The sequence below is a fragment of the Aplidium turbinatum genome, chromosome 2, assembly GCF_918807975.1.
Source record: "Aplidium turbinatum chromosome 2, kaAplTurb1.1, whole genome shotgun sequence".
Classification (NCBI taxonomy): domain Eukaryota; kingdom Metazoa; phylum Chordata; class Ascidiacea; order Aplousobranchia; family Polyclinidae; genus Aplidium; species Aplidium turbinatum.
In genome coordinates this window covers 54,233,681-54,250,776 of record NC_137473.1, presented here as the reverse complement: position 1 = coordinate 54,250,776, position 17,096 = coordinate 54,233,681, and the positions used below count along the sequence as shown (strand labels likewise).

Genomic DNA, 17,096 nt, shown 5'->3' with positions numbered 1-17,096 from the left:
GGAAACCTGCAAGCAAATACAAGGCAAATTGGTTCGTAAAACGCTTAACAAAACAGTACTTTTCAAACACCAATAAACTACTTCCTTTCGACATCACATCAGTATTGGTGAATATTTAATTTGTTTTGATTTTGTTGAGCTATAGGCCTACGTTATAGCCGCTATAATATAGCGTATCATTTGCTTAGGTTTGATGTAATACACTGTTTGTTGCTGTTTTTACAATAGGCTAATCATCAGCTCAGCTGTAACGCCAAATTGAATACGGTAAGAGTTCTGCTGAACTGCTGGAAATGATGCATTCAGTGTATCGTATACGTGCTCTCGCATCGCAGTGTTTTTGCTTTATATTATAGACTGTATGTATAATTCTGTACAATTTAACACATGCTTTTATTCATTTCATAGATGAATAAAACCTCTATTACACCAAAGTTCTAAATTATAGTTAACAAGTTAGTTTTCTGCAGAAGCGCAACCAGCTCAGAAATGTTATCGTTAACAGCGCAGCTTTCACGCGAGTTTGAGACACTAACAATGGCCGCCGCCTTTTTTCAATTTCTTCAATCGAAATACGAGAAGCGCAGTCTAGTTAATGACCGAAAAAACTTAAAGGCAATGACCTCAAACGTTGGAGTATTAAAATTAGAAGGGGACGAGTTTTGCAATTGAAAAGAAAGCAATCAGCATGCAGCAAGATGTTAGAATATCATGAAACTAAAGAACATCGACAACCGATGGAAATTTTTTTTTCTGGATTTCTTGGGGTGTGCAGTGCACACCTTGAACACCCTGAATATACGCCACTGGAAAGGACGTGGGTTCGACACCGCTTCAGAGCACGCGGCTGTGTCTCGGCAAAGACACTTAATGGCAAGCCAAAATAAGGAGAGCAGCTGACTCGAAGACTATATGTCACTTCGCTGCTTCCTGTCGTCTGTTGTATCGCATCTGTGATCGCAGAGTAGCCTACTGTACGTTATCGCAATGAGCGCAAATAAAAACAAAAAACACGATTATTAAAAAAAAAAGAAATTGGAAATAAATTTTAGTCAGATTCAAAATGATAATCAGATTGAGTATTTGGGCGTAGGTAGTGCAAGATTGAGTCTCGAGTGTATTTACTGTATAGCAGATCCTATTTGTAATTTTCCATCGCCTAGTTTTATAGTGCAATTGAAGCTGTGAGTGTGACTTGTGAACCGTTTCTTATCGGACATTTTATGCTTCAAATAATCTATGCTTTCGTAAATCTGAAAGTCGGCGAGCACCAAAGCGGCAGAAGCATGTCAGTGATGGAGCTGCTACAGATGATGTGGACAGTGGAAGGAATGTCGGGCCAGCAAAAATTTAAAATCAACACGTTTTATTTGATCATCGACCAACTGAAGAGTGCACTACAGAAACGTATCGATGCATATTCCATGGTGCTGCAGAGGTTTGGGGTTTTGACGGAGTACGACTCCATGTCTGTAAAAGGACCTGTCTTCCGACTTCTCATCAGAATTTCGTCAGTTTATGTGCTGGTATAAAGACTATAAAGAACAAAGACGCGATGAAACAGCAGCAACAGGAAGTGCCCAGAAGATGTTTAAAATGCTGCACACTACTGATGTTTATAATGCATTTCCGAACACTGAAGTAGCACTTAGAATGTATTTGTCTCTAATGGCTACGAATTGCTCGGGGAACGCTCATTTTCACAACTGAAACGAATTAAAGACGTTAAACGATCAACAATGTGTCAACAACGTCTTGGTACACTGGCAGTTTTGTGTATTGAAAGCGATCTACTCCATAAGATTGACCTTCAAACACTAGTTAACGCGTTTTCAATCGCGAAAACGCGCAAAGTTGTTATTTAGTTAGGCATATGACCAAGTTTTTGCACGGTACCCTGTGTTATAGTTGCAACAACGATCTTTGTAACAATGATTTGGCAACACTGATAATTCTATTTTTTTTAGTTGGCAACCCTGATTTTCGGGCCACTTATAAAATTTGCCTACAGGCCAGCAGACCCTTAATCCGGCACTGAACCAGTGCCTCCAAAAAATACGTTTTCAGCTCAGTTCAGTTGTTTTTATTTCTGACCATCATATCAAAACAATACACGTCAACATAGCAAAGGTCGAGAAAAGGGTAGAAGCGACAAAACGCGAACGTTAAAACGTGCTTGAGACCGAAGTAAGTTATTGATTTGCAAGAAATTTGGCACGGTCGCAACACCTTCAGAAAAATTTAAGATATAAAGGGAAAATAAAAAAAAGAAAGAACTTCTGCAGATTATGTTTTTTGATTGAACATTTTCACATCTCTAAAAAGATATCCGCCCGGATGCGAAATTTTTTTCCCACGAACTTTTTGCTACTTCGCATAGAGTTTGTATTTATACCGTATGAATGCAAACATTTTTCGTTGGCGCGTTTGGTTCAGTGGTTTCATCATTTGCCTTATAATCGTGAGGACATCGGTTCGACGCTCATCGCGGTCAATTTTTTTTTTTTCTTTAGGCCTACATTAATTTTTGCGGTGCACAAAAAGCTTTTTAAAAAAACTAAGGTTAGAGCTAATGGGTTAGGGTTAGGCTAATTCTTAATCAATGAGGAAAATCTTACTTTTAGACTAGTGACCAGAATCAATTTCTTTTCTCAACTTTTTTAAACTTGACTAGACTAGGTGTATCTCCATGCTACGTATTTTTTCAAGTTCAATGTTTACATTTGGACCTGCTTGGAGGGCGAAAATCGGTAAAAACAGTTAGTTGGAAATTACCGGTAATGGCTACGCTTACAGAAATATGCAAATCAGACAGAAAGTTTGTGGGAAAAATTTTTTCGCCGCCCGGATAGCTCAGTGGTTACGCGCCCGGCACAACATCAAGCGGCGCTGGTTCGACTCTTGAGGTGTGCGCTTGAGCAACGCATTTCAGGACTGTTCTCTATTCAGCGGCATCTAGTGAATGGAATAATTCCTCGAAAACAACACTTCAACAATCGGAAAAATTCACTCTGCTAATCACGGTAACCGGCCCTGCGTCAAAAGCCTCAACAAGTAGGCTATGCAAAAGTAACCATTTTACCCATCAAGGCCGAGAAATGCTCATCAGCTGTGCTTTTTAAAGATCGCAAAGAACTTCTTTGTTAAGCAGTTTACTTCTTTGACTTTTTATTCTCGTGACTAAATAACTTAATTTGATGACTACCTAACTCCGTGAAACATTTGTAAGTGTGCAGCTAAATGATACACAGTTTAAACATAAGTTAGTAATAGTTAATTGCAGCCTCGATTTCGCTTCAAAAAGCATGGCAGAGAGATAATGCACCAGTTAATTACTACGGTAATCGTATTGTTTAACATAACTATTCTAACGCCCAGTAGAGGCGTTATGCTGAGCTGCAACGAGAGAAAACATATTACGACGCCATGCACTGAGCTTATAAGTGTAATGAGATTAGACGCTTTTTCACACTCAAAATAATAGTCGCCAAAAATCACACATTCCAGCACCATCGAGGCAGTTGGTTCATTTGGTAATTAGGCTTGGTACACAATCTTGAACTGCATCACTTTACAAATCACCCTACTTCCAACAAAGTTAAGCTCAGGCAAATATTTCACCAAACGGATACCCGAAAAAAATTGATCGTTCACTCAGAGCTATCTCAACAAACTTAGTGAAAGTAATTTCAAGGGAGTCTTCAAACTGAGGCACAGTGAAAATATATTTCGTTGCAGTGAAGTTCCAGATTTATTGATCATCTTTACAACAGTATTCTACTAAAAAAAAAAAAAAAAAAACTTAGGCCGCTCTGTCGTGCATGACTGGCTCATATATCGTCATATCCAAGTGGCATCTTAGTTGAACAGGCCAGAATATTACTCTTGGCTAAGAAATGATAGCCTTCCCAAAAACATGATGATGCTAAAACAGAAATAGCAAATAGCATTTGTGTTTGGGAGCATATTGTGGAGGCTCTGAAAAGTCCATCACTTCTTGTTCGGTATCGATTCCATTGCATTCAGTCAAACAATTGCAAAAATACAAAAAACGACAAACTTAAAAGGAGTCAGAACAGCAGCAATGCAGAATGCAACAAAGGCGAAGTCATAAATCATATTGAAAAATGCAGCATTTTTCAACTCCAAAGTAAGAGCAGTTACACCATAGTGTTGAATTTTTTTTGTTTTTAGATTACGCAATAACTTAGCACATAAATTTCCCTCGTGGTTTTGTCTCAGACTACCACTATGCCATCACAATGACAAAGTTTAACAATATGGTATTGGTTTCAACGATGTGATGCACTGACTTTGATTGTCACAAAACTAACAGAGTCCTTCGAGATAATTGGGTAAGGTCAAAGCTTTGGTTGGTTGACAGTCAGCGCAAACTGCACTCTCCTCCGCTGCTGAACGGACTACAGCGTTGGCCAGCTTCTTAGAAGCCATATGCATAGACACATCTGCAATAACTTCTCTTGGAGGCAGGGCCGTTTAGAAGTGGGCCCGGTACCTCGGGTCTCATATCAAGACTCTTATAAGGAAAACGCACTTTATCTACGCGGTGATGTTTCAAGTTCATGTTCTCTGGAAAGGTCACGTGCACCTAAAATTATCCTGGGCTCGAGTCCAAAAGTATCCCCGGGGTCAATAGGATGTTACTGCTTGGTTGTAGAAATTTTTAACAAATTTGATAATTTTTGGCACTCAAAGCGACTGTTTTCCTTCGACATTCACAACAACAGTTTCCACCAAAATGAGACCTGGATGGTCAAATGTAAACTTTCCAAATCACGACGAGAGATTATTTGAGCTCCTCTTGACCAAAACCAACAGACGCACCATATGACAGCTTCTTGTTTCTAACTATCGATTTTCTCTTCCGTTTCGACGATCGGTGTTCATGGGCCCCCTCCGGTGGTGGACGTCATGCGATGACGTCACAGTGGTTGACGCGCCAGGGAGAGCGGTCAATTGTGACGTCACTTGCTTGTTGACCAGCTGACGCGATATCAGCTTGGCAAGATTCTTCTTCATTTCGTCGTTTTTCGTCCGCGGGACATCTCGGTCGCTCTTCGATGATCTGTGAAACGCAGGAAGACTCTTCCGTTGATTTTTGTGTCGAAGATTTTCCTCCTTGCTAATTTCTTCAAAATTCTGTTCGGTAGATGGCGCTCTACTCCGGTTGGATCCTTGTGGCTTTGTCACGTGATGAACCTCTGGGGAAACAGAAGCTTAAGCACATTCATAGGTTGGACGAAACGTATAACGCTTTGGCAGAGAGTTTATTTTGTTGTGCTTCTGCCCTAATACAATGCATACACCTAAGCAACAATGCATGAATTGTGTTGCACAAATATTATTGAAATATTCATTTTTAGGCCTATCTGCACGAAACTTAGTATGTTGGATCTTACAAGTGTAAGTACCAGGAATTAAGTGAAGGACCATACCTGCGACTTCTGTCTTCGTGTGTAACCGTGGCGCACTGGGACCTTTCAGGCCTGGTCGAGATGGAATGGGCGCAACACTGACTTTCGGGCCTTTTTCTGCGGCCGGCTCTGCTGTGTTGCAAGATAAAATCTTAAAATCGACAATCTTGGTGGACAGAACCGTATTTAAAAATCGCAAATAAAAATGGGATTAATTATAATTTGTTTCCCGGCCGCAAGTATTTAGCTGGAATAAACGTTCAGTTGTTCAATTCAACAATCAGATATTCTTACCAAGCTTCAGAGAAGGATATTTTAACGAGACGTAAAATAGCTTTCCCTCAGTATCACAAGCCACATATTTTTCTTGCATGCGATACAGTTTATTTCAAATTTCTAAATTATTTGAGCAGTGCATCGTCAAGGCACTGAAAAGTAGAGAACCTTTGTTTCAAGACAAGTACATTGCAAGACATGACAACGGCGAATGTCACATGTGAACAAATAAAACATACTCTGACCCAATTATGACATCTGATGGGTATTACGAGAACCAGCGTAGATAGTCTTCCGCGAGAGTATACGTAGAAAGGTCAAGTAGCATCCACATACAAAGAAATATTATCGAAGTCAACAAAGTGGTAGTATTCCCCGAACAGTAAAATCCGTCATTTTTACATTGTTTCAACGCTTGCAGACGTTAAATCATTGTAAAAATGACAAATTTTGCAGTCTGGGTTGGAGCTACTAACCTAAAGAGGAAGGATTACTTGACCTCGTCATGGTCTTCTGCAGCTGTTCTATCAAAGTCGCGAGTCCTGGACAAAAGGATTAGGAAATGAAAACGTTAGATGCGAAGAGATGCTTCAAAAAAACTTCACTTAACATTTGCAAAGTTCCATTTAATTTCCTTGCTTAACGAAAGAAACTCGAGAAAGCAATTTGGCCACAGTAGATGTCTGTAATCAGTGGAGTATTCGAAATGTTTCGTGAAACAACAAATGTTGTTGGAAGCAATTCTTCAGTGCGACGTTAAATCGGATATGACATCAAAACAAATGAGGCTTTATGTCAAAACAAACGTGATTGTTTGGTAACACTCCTAGCATGTTGGTCACCTGCAGAGGATGCATCACTTTTGGACTTTTGACTCAAAGCCGAAATGAGAACTTTGATGTTGACGGATGACATGAACTTGACGCTGTCTCCGTCTATGGGAACCTTCCAGGCCTTAGCTAGCTGAGCCAGGTTCATATCCGGGTTCTCTTGGATCAAACGAAGCAACGCGTCATGCTCATTGCCTTTCACTGCGCTTGGCTAAACACAATGTGACGTGACAGTGAGAATATGATTATTGAAAAAAATTACCCTCGATCATTCCCCAGCAAATAAAATCAGTCGGTCTTCTATTGACTTTAATTTGGCGTTTAATAGTTGATTTTGTTAAATAGGTGGAATTTCCTCATGCTTTAAAACTTATCCTTTTCGACATACGAAATTGGAATGTCCACCCATATTTTGTAACTTTACAGTAGATACTAACGACCTGTTTTAGCCTGATGCTGCGGGTTCGCTGTTGTAGTAGCGGTTCGCACTAGCTTTCGGAACACAATTCCCTAGTCATGTGCTATGTGTTGTTTTGTATGATTAGAATGGGAGTCTTATGGAAAGAAAGAATCCTGATCAGTAGTGGCATTAAATTTAAAGAAGTGATTTCTTTGAGAACCAATTGACATTGCTGACCTCTTTCGGCTTTGTTGGCTTCAGGGAACTGCTGGAAGGAGCTTGTTTCCTGAGGTCTATGTCTTTGGAGTGGGAGGAGCTTGTAGTAGAGGTAGATGTCTGCAACGTGACATGAATGCAAAATTATTGTATGAGAAAGCGAATTAGCGTGGGATGGTCTTGTCCACATTGCAAATGGCGAACATTAGGAGCACTTTCCCATTTCAACTGTTGTCCTCCCTTAGCAAATTAAAATGCTGGGAATTGCTAGAAACCAACTTCTTTCCATCAAAAGTGGTGGTGCTTAGTGGTGAGAGAATTAAACGCTTGAGAAAGCAATTTAACTTAGACGCGTGGTCTGAATCTCTGAGATCAGGTGATACCCTCTCTGAGCTGCTTCGACGAGCTTAAACTCGACACGCAATGACTGACGAGTGGCTGTCTCACCGTTGGTTTGGTAACGACGTTATTGGCTTCTTGAGGAGGCTTCTTCTCGGTAGCGAGACGGGCATTCTCTCGTTGTTCTTTCCTCCTCTTTTTGCTCCACATCTCATGGCAATCTTGCCAGTGCGGGAACCTGTGTGGTGGTTAAAAAATGATTGTTATTTTCTTGTTAATTCGCTTTTTATTAACTATAATGTCGCTTGTGCCGACATAAGACGATTGATGAGCGACAACGCCGACAAACAACATCCACAATAGAACAACGTAGAATTCCGTAGGTCATGCGTAGGTTAACGTCAGAATCATAAAAGCTTGATCTTATCAGTTGGAAGTCTAAAGACACAAACTAATACGGCATATCGAAATCATCGATGCGTGATAGAAAAGTGTTATTGTAAAATCAGTTATTTTCGTTACTTGAGAAGGGCTAACTTGAGTATGGCCGAAAACGTTCGTAGTTTATAGTTTTATGTTCACTCTAATTATATGATGTTAAATGCTGTGTGATTGCTTGGTTTTATCTGTCTATAAAAAGATGCAACAAACCATCGGATAGCAATCCATCTTGTGGAAAAGATAGTCACATAAAATGGGTGCAATTGGAGACAAGCAATCACAACAAACAATCTCTCTTAAGCAAACATCAAACACAAGCTGTTGAAGAGGTTCTGGGGTCTTCATATCATGCCCGACAATAACCAAGCAAACATTCAACTTGCACTTACTCTGGCATCGACATGTTGCCCGTGTCCACGTGCTTCAACCAGGGACAGTTGAGGGCCTCCTCTGCAGTGAACCGCTTCGTGGGGTCAAGGGTCAACATTTGGTCGAGCAGGTCGATAGCAAGGGTGGGGAGGCTGTGACAAATTGGCAAGTGACAAATTCAATTTCAAAACACGGGGAGACAGGGCGCAAAACAAAGTGGGCTTAGGAAAAAGTAGAGAAGACTTTTTCAAAGGTAGTTAGCAAACATCTCTAAAACTTCTCTTGAAAAAAACGAGAATACTTCATCAATATCATAAAGCAGCGTAAGACAATCTAGGGTTAAATATCTGACTTCTAAACAATACGATATTTGTTTTTCGGCAGTCGATTAAAAAACTAAAGTGCTTTGAGTCATACATAAGTTTCAGGCAATTCTATTATTTTTAAAATCCTGTAACTTCACGGGCAAAATATAGTGTTTGATGGCAGAAAGCTTTAACAAATAGAAAGAACATTTTTTAAACGACTAAAGACATTGGGAAAACATTGGATTTTTAACCTATCGACATATACAACCAAGCAACCACACGGCATTTAACATAATCGATTAAAAATTGAACAAACTATAAGCTACAAACGTTTTCGGCCATACACACGTTAGCCCTTATCAAGTAACAAAAAACACCTACTTATCATATCTACAATGAAAGTGAATAACTGATCTAAACACTGAATTGAAAAACGAAATGCAAAATGAAACGGCAGAACAAAGGAGAAAGGCACATCACATGGCGTTTAAATTACACCAGGCAAAGACGCATCATATGACGTATCAAGAAAAGACGTTGAGTAAATAAGAAGCACCTGAGGCAAACAACTGTGTATTGAGGCGAGGATTGTATGATTTTATTAGCAAAGCCTCGTGGATTTTAGTGTCGAATTCGGTGAAACATTTACGCATAATTCTAAAATGCCCGACAATAACAGAATTATGCGTAAATGTTTCACCGAATTCGACACTAAAATCCACGAGGCTTTGCTAATAAAATCATACAATCCTCGCCTCAATACACAGTTGTTTGCCTCAGGTGCTTCTTATTTACTCAACGTCTTTTCTTGATACGTCATATGATGCGTCTTTGCCTGGTGTAATTTAAACGCCATGTGATGTGCCTTTCTCCTTTGTTCTGCCGTTTCATTTTGCATTTCGTTTTTCAATTCAGTGTTTAGATCAGTTATTCATTTTCATTGTAGATATGATAAGTAGGTGTTTTTTGTTACTTGATAAGGGCTAACGTGTGTATGGCCGAAAACGTTTGTAGCTTATAGTTTGTTCAATTTTTAATCGATTATGTTAAATGCCGTGTGGTTGCTTGGTTGTATATGTCTGTGGTTGAAGAAAGTGACCTCTTTACCAAAATTGTATTTTAACCTATCCTATAACATAAAGTATAAACAGATAGGTCAATAACAAAGCAGCTCACAATGAAAACTCTTCACGCAGGCGCCTCCTGTACTGACGCTTCGGCTTCATGGTGTGGAAGTGCGGAAGTCTTATAACATCCGGCCAAACTGCGGGACATGGGGAACCACACACTCTGCTGATGGATTCCAACTGGGCCAGCTCCCTGTCCGCTTGGAAAAGCGGCTTCTTGGTGAAAAGTTCCGCTAGAATACACCTGGAATGAAGCTCATCATTGTAATGCATGTTCATCGTCAGTTTATTATCTTTGGGCACCTTTTAAATCAAAAGAATCACCTTTGCACAATCATCATTCCAATCAAAACAAAGCTGTAAGCGATGGGGCAGTTCTTGTAACTGCATAGTTTACTAAAGAAACAAATCCAACCCAACCTTAGGCTATCCAGAGCATGTGACCATACACAAGCTACCAAAAATGTCGTGATACATTGCAAAGAAAAGGGTGCCTCATCACCACTACTCACCCACAGCTCCATATATCGATGGCCGGGGTATAGGTCTCCTCACCCAGTAGAAGCTCAGGGGGCCGGTACCACAAAGTGATAACTCGGTTGGTGTACGGACGTCTAGATGATAGAAAAAGAAGAGTTAGGACATTTACACGCTGAGATTACTAAAACAGAGCAACTACCGTACTGAAGTTACAATGCATCAATGCAAGGTGATAGTGATTGTAGGTGGTTATGGCTTTCGCATCATGGAAATACACGATACACAGATGATCCCAAAAGCAGACCAGTTCACATCTTCAACTGGAAACAAACTCACGGTTCATCTTGGTTGTAGAAGCGTGCAAGTCCGAAGTCTGCCAGCTTTATCTCTCCTCTGTTGTTGAGGAGGATGTTGGAGCATTTGATGTCCCTGAGGAGAGTCGGATGGATTAATGATGTGGATAAATTTAAAAGACAGACACAGTTTAAATCCCAAAAGGGATACTGCTTTCACATCACACAAAGATAATAAGGAGGATATTCACTATGAAACGTAAATCTACCCTGGTTGGTGTAAATCCGTGACTTCAAGCAAACAGGGGAAAACGTCACAAGTAGGCAATTGCTTCCATGGCAACATCAAGCTACATAGAAAAGCAATTGGACCAACATACAAGGCGGTGGCAGATGATTTGCAATAAATTGCTTAGCTTAAGGAGCTTTTAATTTTTGAAATGACATAGTTGACCGTTGAACCGAGAGCATCAGACGAGAGCTATGATGGCGTCATAATTGGTGAGCGCCGTGTTTTCTGTTTGTGTTGCACTCCGCACTTCTTACTTGCACTTTGCACTGTCGACACGTTTAGAACAAACCATTTTTGTTTGAAAGAAGATTATCGTAGACAAAATTTCCCAAACGACCACAAACAATGCCTGTCCCAACCTGTGCAAAAATCCCTTCATATGGCAGTGATTAAGCCCGTCCAGAAGTTGCTTTATAAACGACTTGACGTGGCCCTCGTTGAAGTGAACCATGCCAGATTCCAGCAGGCCCATCAGGTCGTGGTCCATGTACTCGAACACCAGGTAAAAGGCACAACCTGACAGAGAAAATGATTCATTAATAAAAACAAAACCTAGCTTTTTTATACATCTATTTTTTGTCGTATCTACGCTTACGCCCAGTAGTTGAAGATTTAGATTAAGTAGACGGGAAGGCAAGGAAGCCAATCTTCGAGTCCACCTTTAGGCATGTCTTTGACATAGCCACTTGCTCTTGAGCGGTGTCGAACTGGCGCCCTTTCGAGTGCCATACCATAGCTCTCACCACTCGGCTATGCAGCCGATGTGGTCACAGTTGGCTGCATTTATCAAATGTATCCTTGATATGGAAAACAACGCTATCCAATAGTCCCAGTTCAAATCACAAGTATCACATCAGAAGCTGAACTTACTAAAACGTAGGTTAGGTTGAACACAGATTCTCCTGGTATCCTATATAGGCTAGTCCAGCGCATGCATGAGGTCTTAATATGTAAGTTATCGGGACCCTTCAAAAAGAATCACCATACACTAACTTCCATCGTATAAAATTAGCGAAGAAAAAACAAACGTTAAAAATCAGACTATTCCAAAAAGGGAAAATCCGCTTGTCTGCTCTTCCAACTGCGTTTAAATCAAATACGAGGCCGTCGATTCCTGGTTCAGGAAAGGCAATTGAAGAAGAACATCAATCTCGAAACTAATTCATGTTCATTTTTCTATATCTTGTCAATTGACATAATCAGCGATTAGATATTAATCAATGTAATGGCTGTAGGTTGCTGGACAGAAGAATGCAATCAAGATGGGAGCGTTTTGATGAAATTAAAAAATACAAAAATGCAGTTAACAAGTTTCTATGCAAGCAGTACAGCAATATGATTGAACAAGGCAAAAACATTCTCTCTTTAAAAATGTTTTTGCAGAAGTAGAAGTCACCTTTTTCTTTTCTGAAGTCCGTGGCATTTGGCTTGTCAGTAAGGACATCCTTCAAGCAAACTATGTTTGGATGCTGCAGCTGACGCAATATCTTTATTTCTCGCACAGCAGTGATGGGAAAACCTTCCCTTTCGTTGTCGAGCCGAACCTGATAAGTTCAAAAAAGTAAATGAAACACTGATTGCTGTGTTGAAAACTTTCGGTGGGGAAACGTCGCCAGACAGCAAACTCCATCATTTTTACATTGATTCAATGTTTGCAGACGTTGAATCAATGTAAAAATGAGAGATTTTGTAGTCTGGGCCGTGCTTAGTGATTCAGATTCTTTTTATTTGGTTTAGCACTACAGCACGTATACATCAATTAATATTAAATAGATTGTGAGGGCAATGTGTGGTGTGAAGCTGATGGACAAAAGGAATACCGAGGAACTTATGAACTTGCTTGGATTGAATGAGAATGTTGATAAGTTAGTGAAGGCGAATGGAGTGAGGTGGTATGGACGTGTTTTGAGAAGGGATGAAGATGGTGTTATGAGAAGAGCGCTGGAGTTGCGAGTGGAGGGTCGTAGGAAACAAGACCCAAGAAAACACGGAGAAGGCAACTTGAAAAGGAAAGTAGCAAGGACTTGACAAAAAAGGACGCATTAGACAGATCGATGTGGAGGCAGGGTGTAAAGGCGATTGCGGCACTTGGAGGTGAATCCGGCCACCCTCGGTAACGGGGACATCATCAGATTAAAACTGGACTACTACTACTAATGTGGTGCCGGTACTGAGATGACAGCGAAAGACCACAGGGTCAACCAAGTCAGCTTCCACCCTCAGTCCCTCATAAAAATAAAAAATAAAACTACAACAATAGTGAGCACTTCTAATGGTGATACACGTCCAACCACGTGACTGGAAAAGCTCATTCCTGTTACTCTATCAGTTCGTTCAATACAAATCTAGGCCACCTCTGACACATGTCATGTAGAGCAGTGCGGCAGTACGAGATAAACTGCAACACAACTTAACACAACTGCTTTGTGTGAACAAGTCACTGAAATAAAGGAAAACCGAAAGAAATCTGTGGAAATGTCATCACCAACTTTACTCACAATTTGCATCTAGGTAAGAGCTGCACTGCTTTGCTCCAAAAACAAACAACTAGATATCAGAATAGTAAAACATCGCTCACTTTCTTAAGGGCACATATTGCACCAGTGCGCTTCTCTTTGGCCTTGTAGACTTGACCGAATGTTCCTTCCCCAGTGATAGATATAACCTCATATTCATCCACGCACATAGAACCCCAGTCGTTCACACGCTGGGTAACTTCGCGAGTGCGGGGGCCACACATTCTGCAACGCACAGCACGCTATAAGTTACCGTTTTTAACACAAATGTACACAAAAGTGAATAAAGTTCAACGGCTGTTGTATCAAATCTGTCCAACGGAAATCGTTGAGAACGTAACATAATTTCGCCATTTGTTTGAGCGCCACACCCAGATGATTTTCTTCTTGCTTCATCATCATTAAGTTCCTTCCTCTCGTCGAGGGTTGGAGGCAATGAGGCGCCAAGTTTCTCTGTTGTGAGATTTTTCTACTGCAGTTTTGTAATTAAGTCCTGACCAGTCTTCAATATCATTAAAGTCCAAATTCTTGGTGATCTGCCCCTATTTCGTTTGTCGTTTATTTTTCCTTCTAGTAGTCGTCTTTGAACAGAATTATTACGAATCATATGGCCAAAATATTTCAATTTTCTTGACTTAATTGTTTGTAGAATGTTCTTGCTAATGAGGCAGCAATTCAGGCAGCATCTTCCAATTGCAACTTCAAATCAAGGTCTATGAGATCCTGATATGGTCTGACATGACATGGCCTGCAGGTCGAAACACTGGACAATGATTTACGATGTGCTGTGCTGTTTGAGGTTCGCCGCAGAGGGCTGATGAGTGACACAAACCCCATGAAAACATATCTTGTGTTTGATGCGACCTACACCCCAGATGACTAAACAATGAAACAAAATTACACAACTTCTGTTAATTCAAAATCAAAACAAACTTTTGTTAAAACAAAATCATAGTTTATAATTTTCTCAGAATCTTAGATCGATGTAACGCTACCTTAATTGACCACATTTTACTTCTGTACCAATTTACGGCTTGGACAGTATCACCATCTCGTCAAAGCAAGGTACCGGTACGTCAGTTTTTCGGAAAGAAGTTATGTGATTTTCTGGTATGAAATTGGGCCACAGAAAATCTGCACTTGAGCCACATACCAAAGGTTAGACAAAGTAACGCAAAAAGTGGATCGTATGTCGTATTAAGTATTGGGTCAATCAGACGTCAAACAGCCAACGAATAAATTTACAACATCCTCGCCTGTGGTTCAACTTACTTCGGTCTCTTCTTTCTTGGCTGTTCTTTCTCCGCAGTTGCTGGAGGAGTCTTGACTGGCTCCTCATCAACAGCGGATGCTACAGGGAGTTCAGGAGGAAGCGGGAGATCATGGAGTCCTCGCTTTGTTTTACCAGATGGTTCTTCTTTAACTCTGGATAGATTGGTCGACCAGTTAAGTGACAAAGCAATAAGAATACAAAACCCTAGGTCCTTCTGTTCGGTTGTTTCTGACCATCACAAAAAAACAATATGTCAAACATAGCAGACGTCCAGAAAAAGGTAGAAGCGACAATAACACGAACGTTATGGCGTGCGTGAGATCAAAACAGGATAATCTGTTTAAAATTTAGCACGACCGCAACAGGATAGTAACAAATTCAAATATACCAGTATTCGTACTATCTTGCTACCTTGTAAGCTACCATGGTAACTTTATCACTAAATAAATCCGAAGAAAAAATGAGTTCTAACAGTTGCTGGTAGCTTTAACTTATTTTTATAACTGGTTACTTTATCGCTAAATCAAAAAAATTTCTTACCGAGTTGAAGTTAGATGTGACTTGAGGCTTTCAAGAACGCCAATCTTACACACAGCATCTTCACTGCTGGGTTCTTTCTTCGTGATATCTTCACTGCTGGGTTCTTTCTTCGTGATGTTAGGCTCCTCGTGTTGTGTGTTTACTGGAAACGACAAAGAAATTTAAAAAATGTTCTTTACTTTTCTCCAATGTGCAAAGTTATCAAAGGACTGCAAACGTGGTTCCACTGCTGACGTTTTAAATGTACTACCGTCTACCAGGTTAAGTTAGTCAACCCAATCTAGAACTCTTCAAATACTTTCTATCAAATACCGAACACTCAACAAATGCAAACGTTGAAACAGAATAAATGTACAAACTCAGACATAATACGTACCACTGGAGGGCGGGCTTGTAGGGATTTTATTGGACTCAGCTTGTTGCCTGGCAATGATCTGATCGATGCGATAATCAACGTCCTTAAGATGAGGTAGCTAAAAAAAGCAAATATATTGAAGAACTGCGTGGTAGCAGCACTTGGGAAGCTTGCATGCATACGAAAGCTTAGTGGATAGTGTGTCTGCCTCTGAATCGGTAGGCAACAGGCATGGGTTCAATACCCTGTCGGATCATATCAAATACTTTTTTAAATCTTGTTTCTGCTTGACACTCAGAAAAGAAATAGATTCAGGATACTAATGTACTCGGCTGCGTTTCTATACGGCAGCACCGACAATGACTGCTTTGCAAAGAGCCGAGCAACGCATACAACATAAAGAAAACACATATTACTATTATTATTATTATAGTACTACATTTGCAGTTGCTTTTCATGTCAGAACCAGACAGTAACAAAATAACAAAAGTTAATGTTTGATGAAATATTTAAAAATTGGATGAAAACATTCATATTGTTTGTATGGCTCCCACAATGCAGCAACCAACACGTTAATCAGATATTTTTTAACATTGCTAACACTTCAATGTTTTACTACTTACCGGTGGTGGTTCCCCGGACAGGGGTTGGTTGTCTGACAAGGGAATGGAAATGTTATTGCTACGAACAGCGCTCTCTTGTGGAAGATCTAATGGCACAGTTTCTGAAATGGCGAGTCACTTTGCTATAAGAATCGCAATGACTAGACCAGTACACGACATCTGGGCGAAACCTTCTTGGGCGGGACCATGTGGGCGACGACCCAAGTGGGAGACGGATCATGTAAGTAACATAACGGTTAGAGAGCGTTCATAACTGACGTCAACCACTTTTTGGCCATTTCTCTGGGTCCACGTCTTTTAGGCGCTGACAGTTAGGCGCTGGTCTAATAGGCGCGCACACTGTGGCGTCTGGATATTTAGGTGTGGAGCACTGTGGCGCCCGTTCATTTAGGTGCTATTCCTAGTAAAGTCTGTAGATTGTATCAGCTTGGCAGGTAGAGGCGTAGGGCAATGCTTTTCACACAAAATATTATATTGAACAGGAAAATATATTGTTTTGTTAATGCGTGTGCGTTGTTGGTCATGGCTTCAGTGAGTGAAGTTGCTTAAACTGGCAACGCTTTTTCACACAAAATGTTATATTACACAGAAAAATATATGGGTGAAGCTGCTTAAACCGGAAATGCTTTTCACACAAAATGTTATATTGAACAGAAAAATATGTTATGGCTTCCGTGAGTGAAGCTGCTTAAACCGGCAATGATTTTCACATAAAATGTTATATTGAACAAAAAAATATGTTGTTTTTTTAATGCGCGTGTTCAGCATTTATTTGTTGTTAGTCCAGGTTTGCGCCGGCGAAAGCTTTATCAATAAATTATTCAAGTTTCCGAACATGTATGAGTTCACTTTTAGTTAGGTCAAATAATAACTAAACATCAGTAAAAAATGTACCGTAGGCTGTACTCAAGCGGGCGGTAGGCTTGAGTGAAGAGTAACTTAGTTTTCCGTCAAAACCCGGACTAGGTTTAATAACGAGCAAA

General features: G+C 40.3%; 1 protein-coding gene across 2 annotated transcripts in view; it reads right to left on the bottom strand.

Moving 5' to 3' along the window:
* Positions 1-3,179: 3,179 nt before the first annotated feature.
* LOC145764939 (uncharacterized) overlaps positions 3,180-17,096 on the bottom strand; it is a 33,409-nt gene continuing 19,492 nt past the window's right edge. The window contains exons 9-25 of one of the 2 annotated variants that reach the window (XM_082576645.1): positions 16,114-16,214; positions 15,512-15,608; positions 15,136-15,277; positions 14,595-14,747; positions 13,385-13,547; positions 12,203-12,350; positions 11,166-11,322; positions 10,558-10,650; positions 10,254-10,355; positions 9,791-9,985; positions 8,327-8,458; positions 7,605-7,734; positions 7,179-7,277; positions 6,554-6,752; positions 6,188-6,253; positions 5,457-5,567; positions 3,180-5,222 (exon numbers count right to left, since the gene is read on the bottom strand). In XM_082576645.1, the coding sequence (XP_082432771.1) occupies positions 4,870-5,222; positions 5,457-5,567; positions 6,188-6,253; positions 6,554-6,752; positions 7,179-7,277; positions 7,605-7,734; positions 8,327-8,458; positions 9,791-9,985; positions 10,254-10,355; positions 10,558-10,650; positions 11,166-11,322; positions 12,203-12,350; positions 13,385-13,547; positions 14,595-14,747; positions 15,136-15,277; positions 15,512-15,608; positions 16,114-16,214 (2,441 nt within the window). In that variant the 3' untranslated portion in view covers positions 3,180-4,869. The remainder of the gene's footprint in view (positions 5,223-5,456; positions 5,568-6,187; positions 6,254-6,553; positions 6,753-7,178; positions 7,278-7,604; positions 7,735-8,326; positions 8,459-9,790; positions 9,986-10,253; positions 10,356-10,557; positions 10,651-11,165; positions 11,323-12,202; positions 12,351-13,384; positions 13,548-14,594; positions 14,748-15,135; positions 15,278-15,511; positions 15,609-16,113; positions 16,215-17,096) is intronic. The other variant, XM_082576646.1, reaches the window with a different exon arrangement.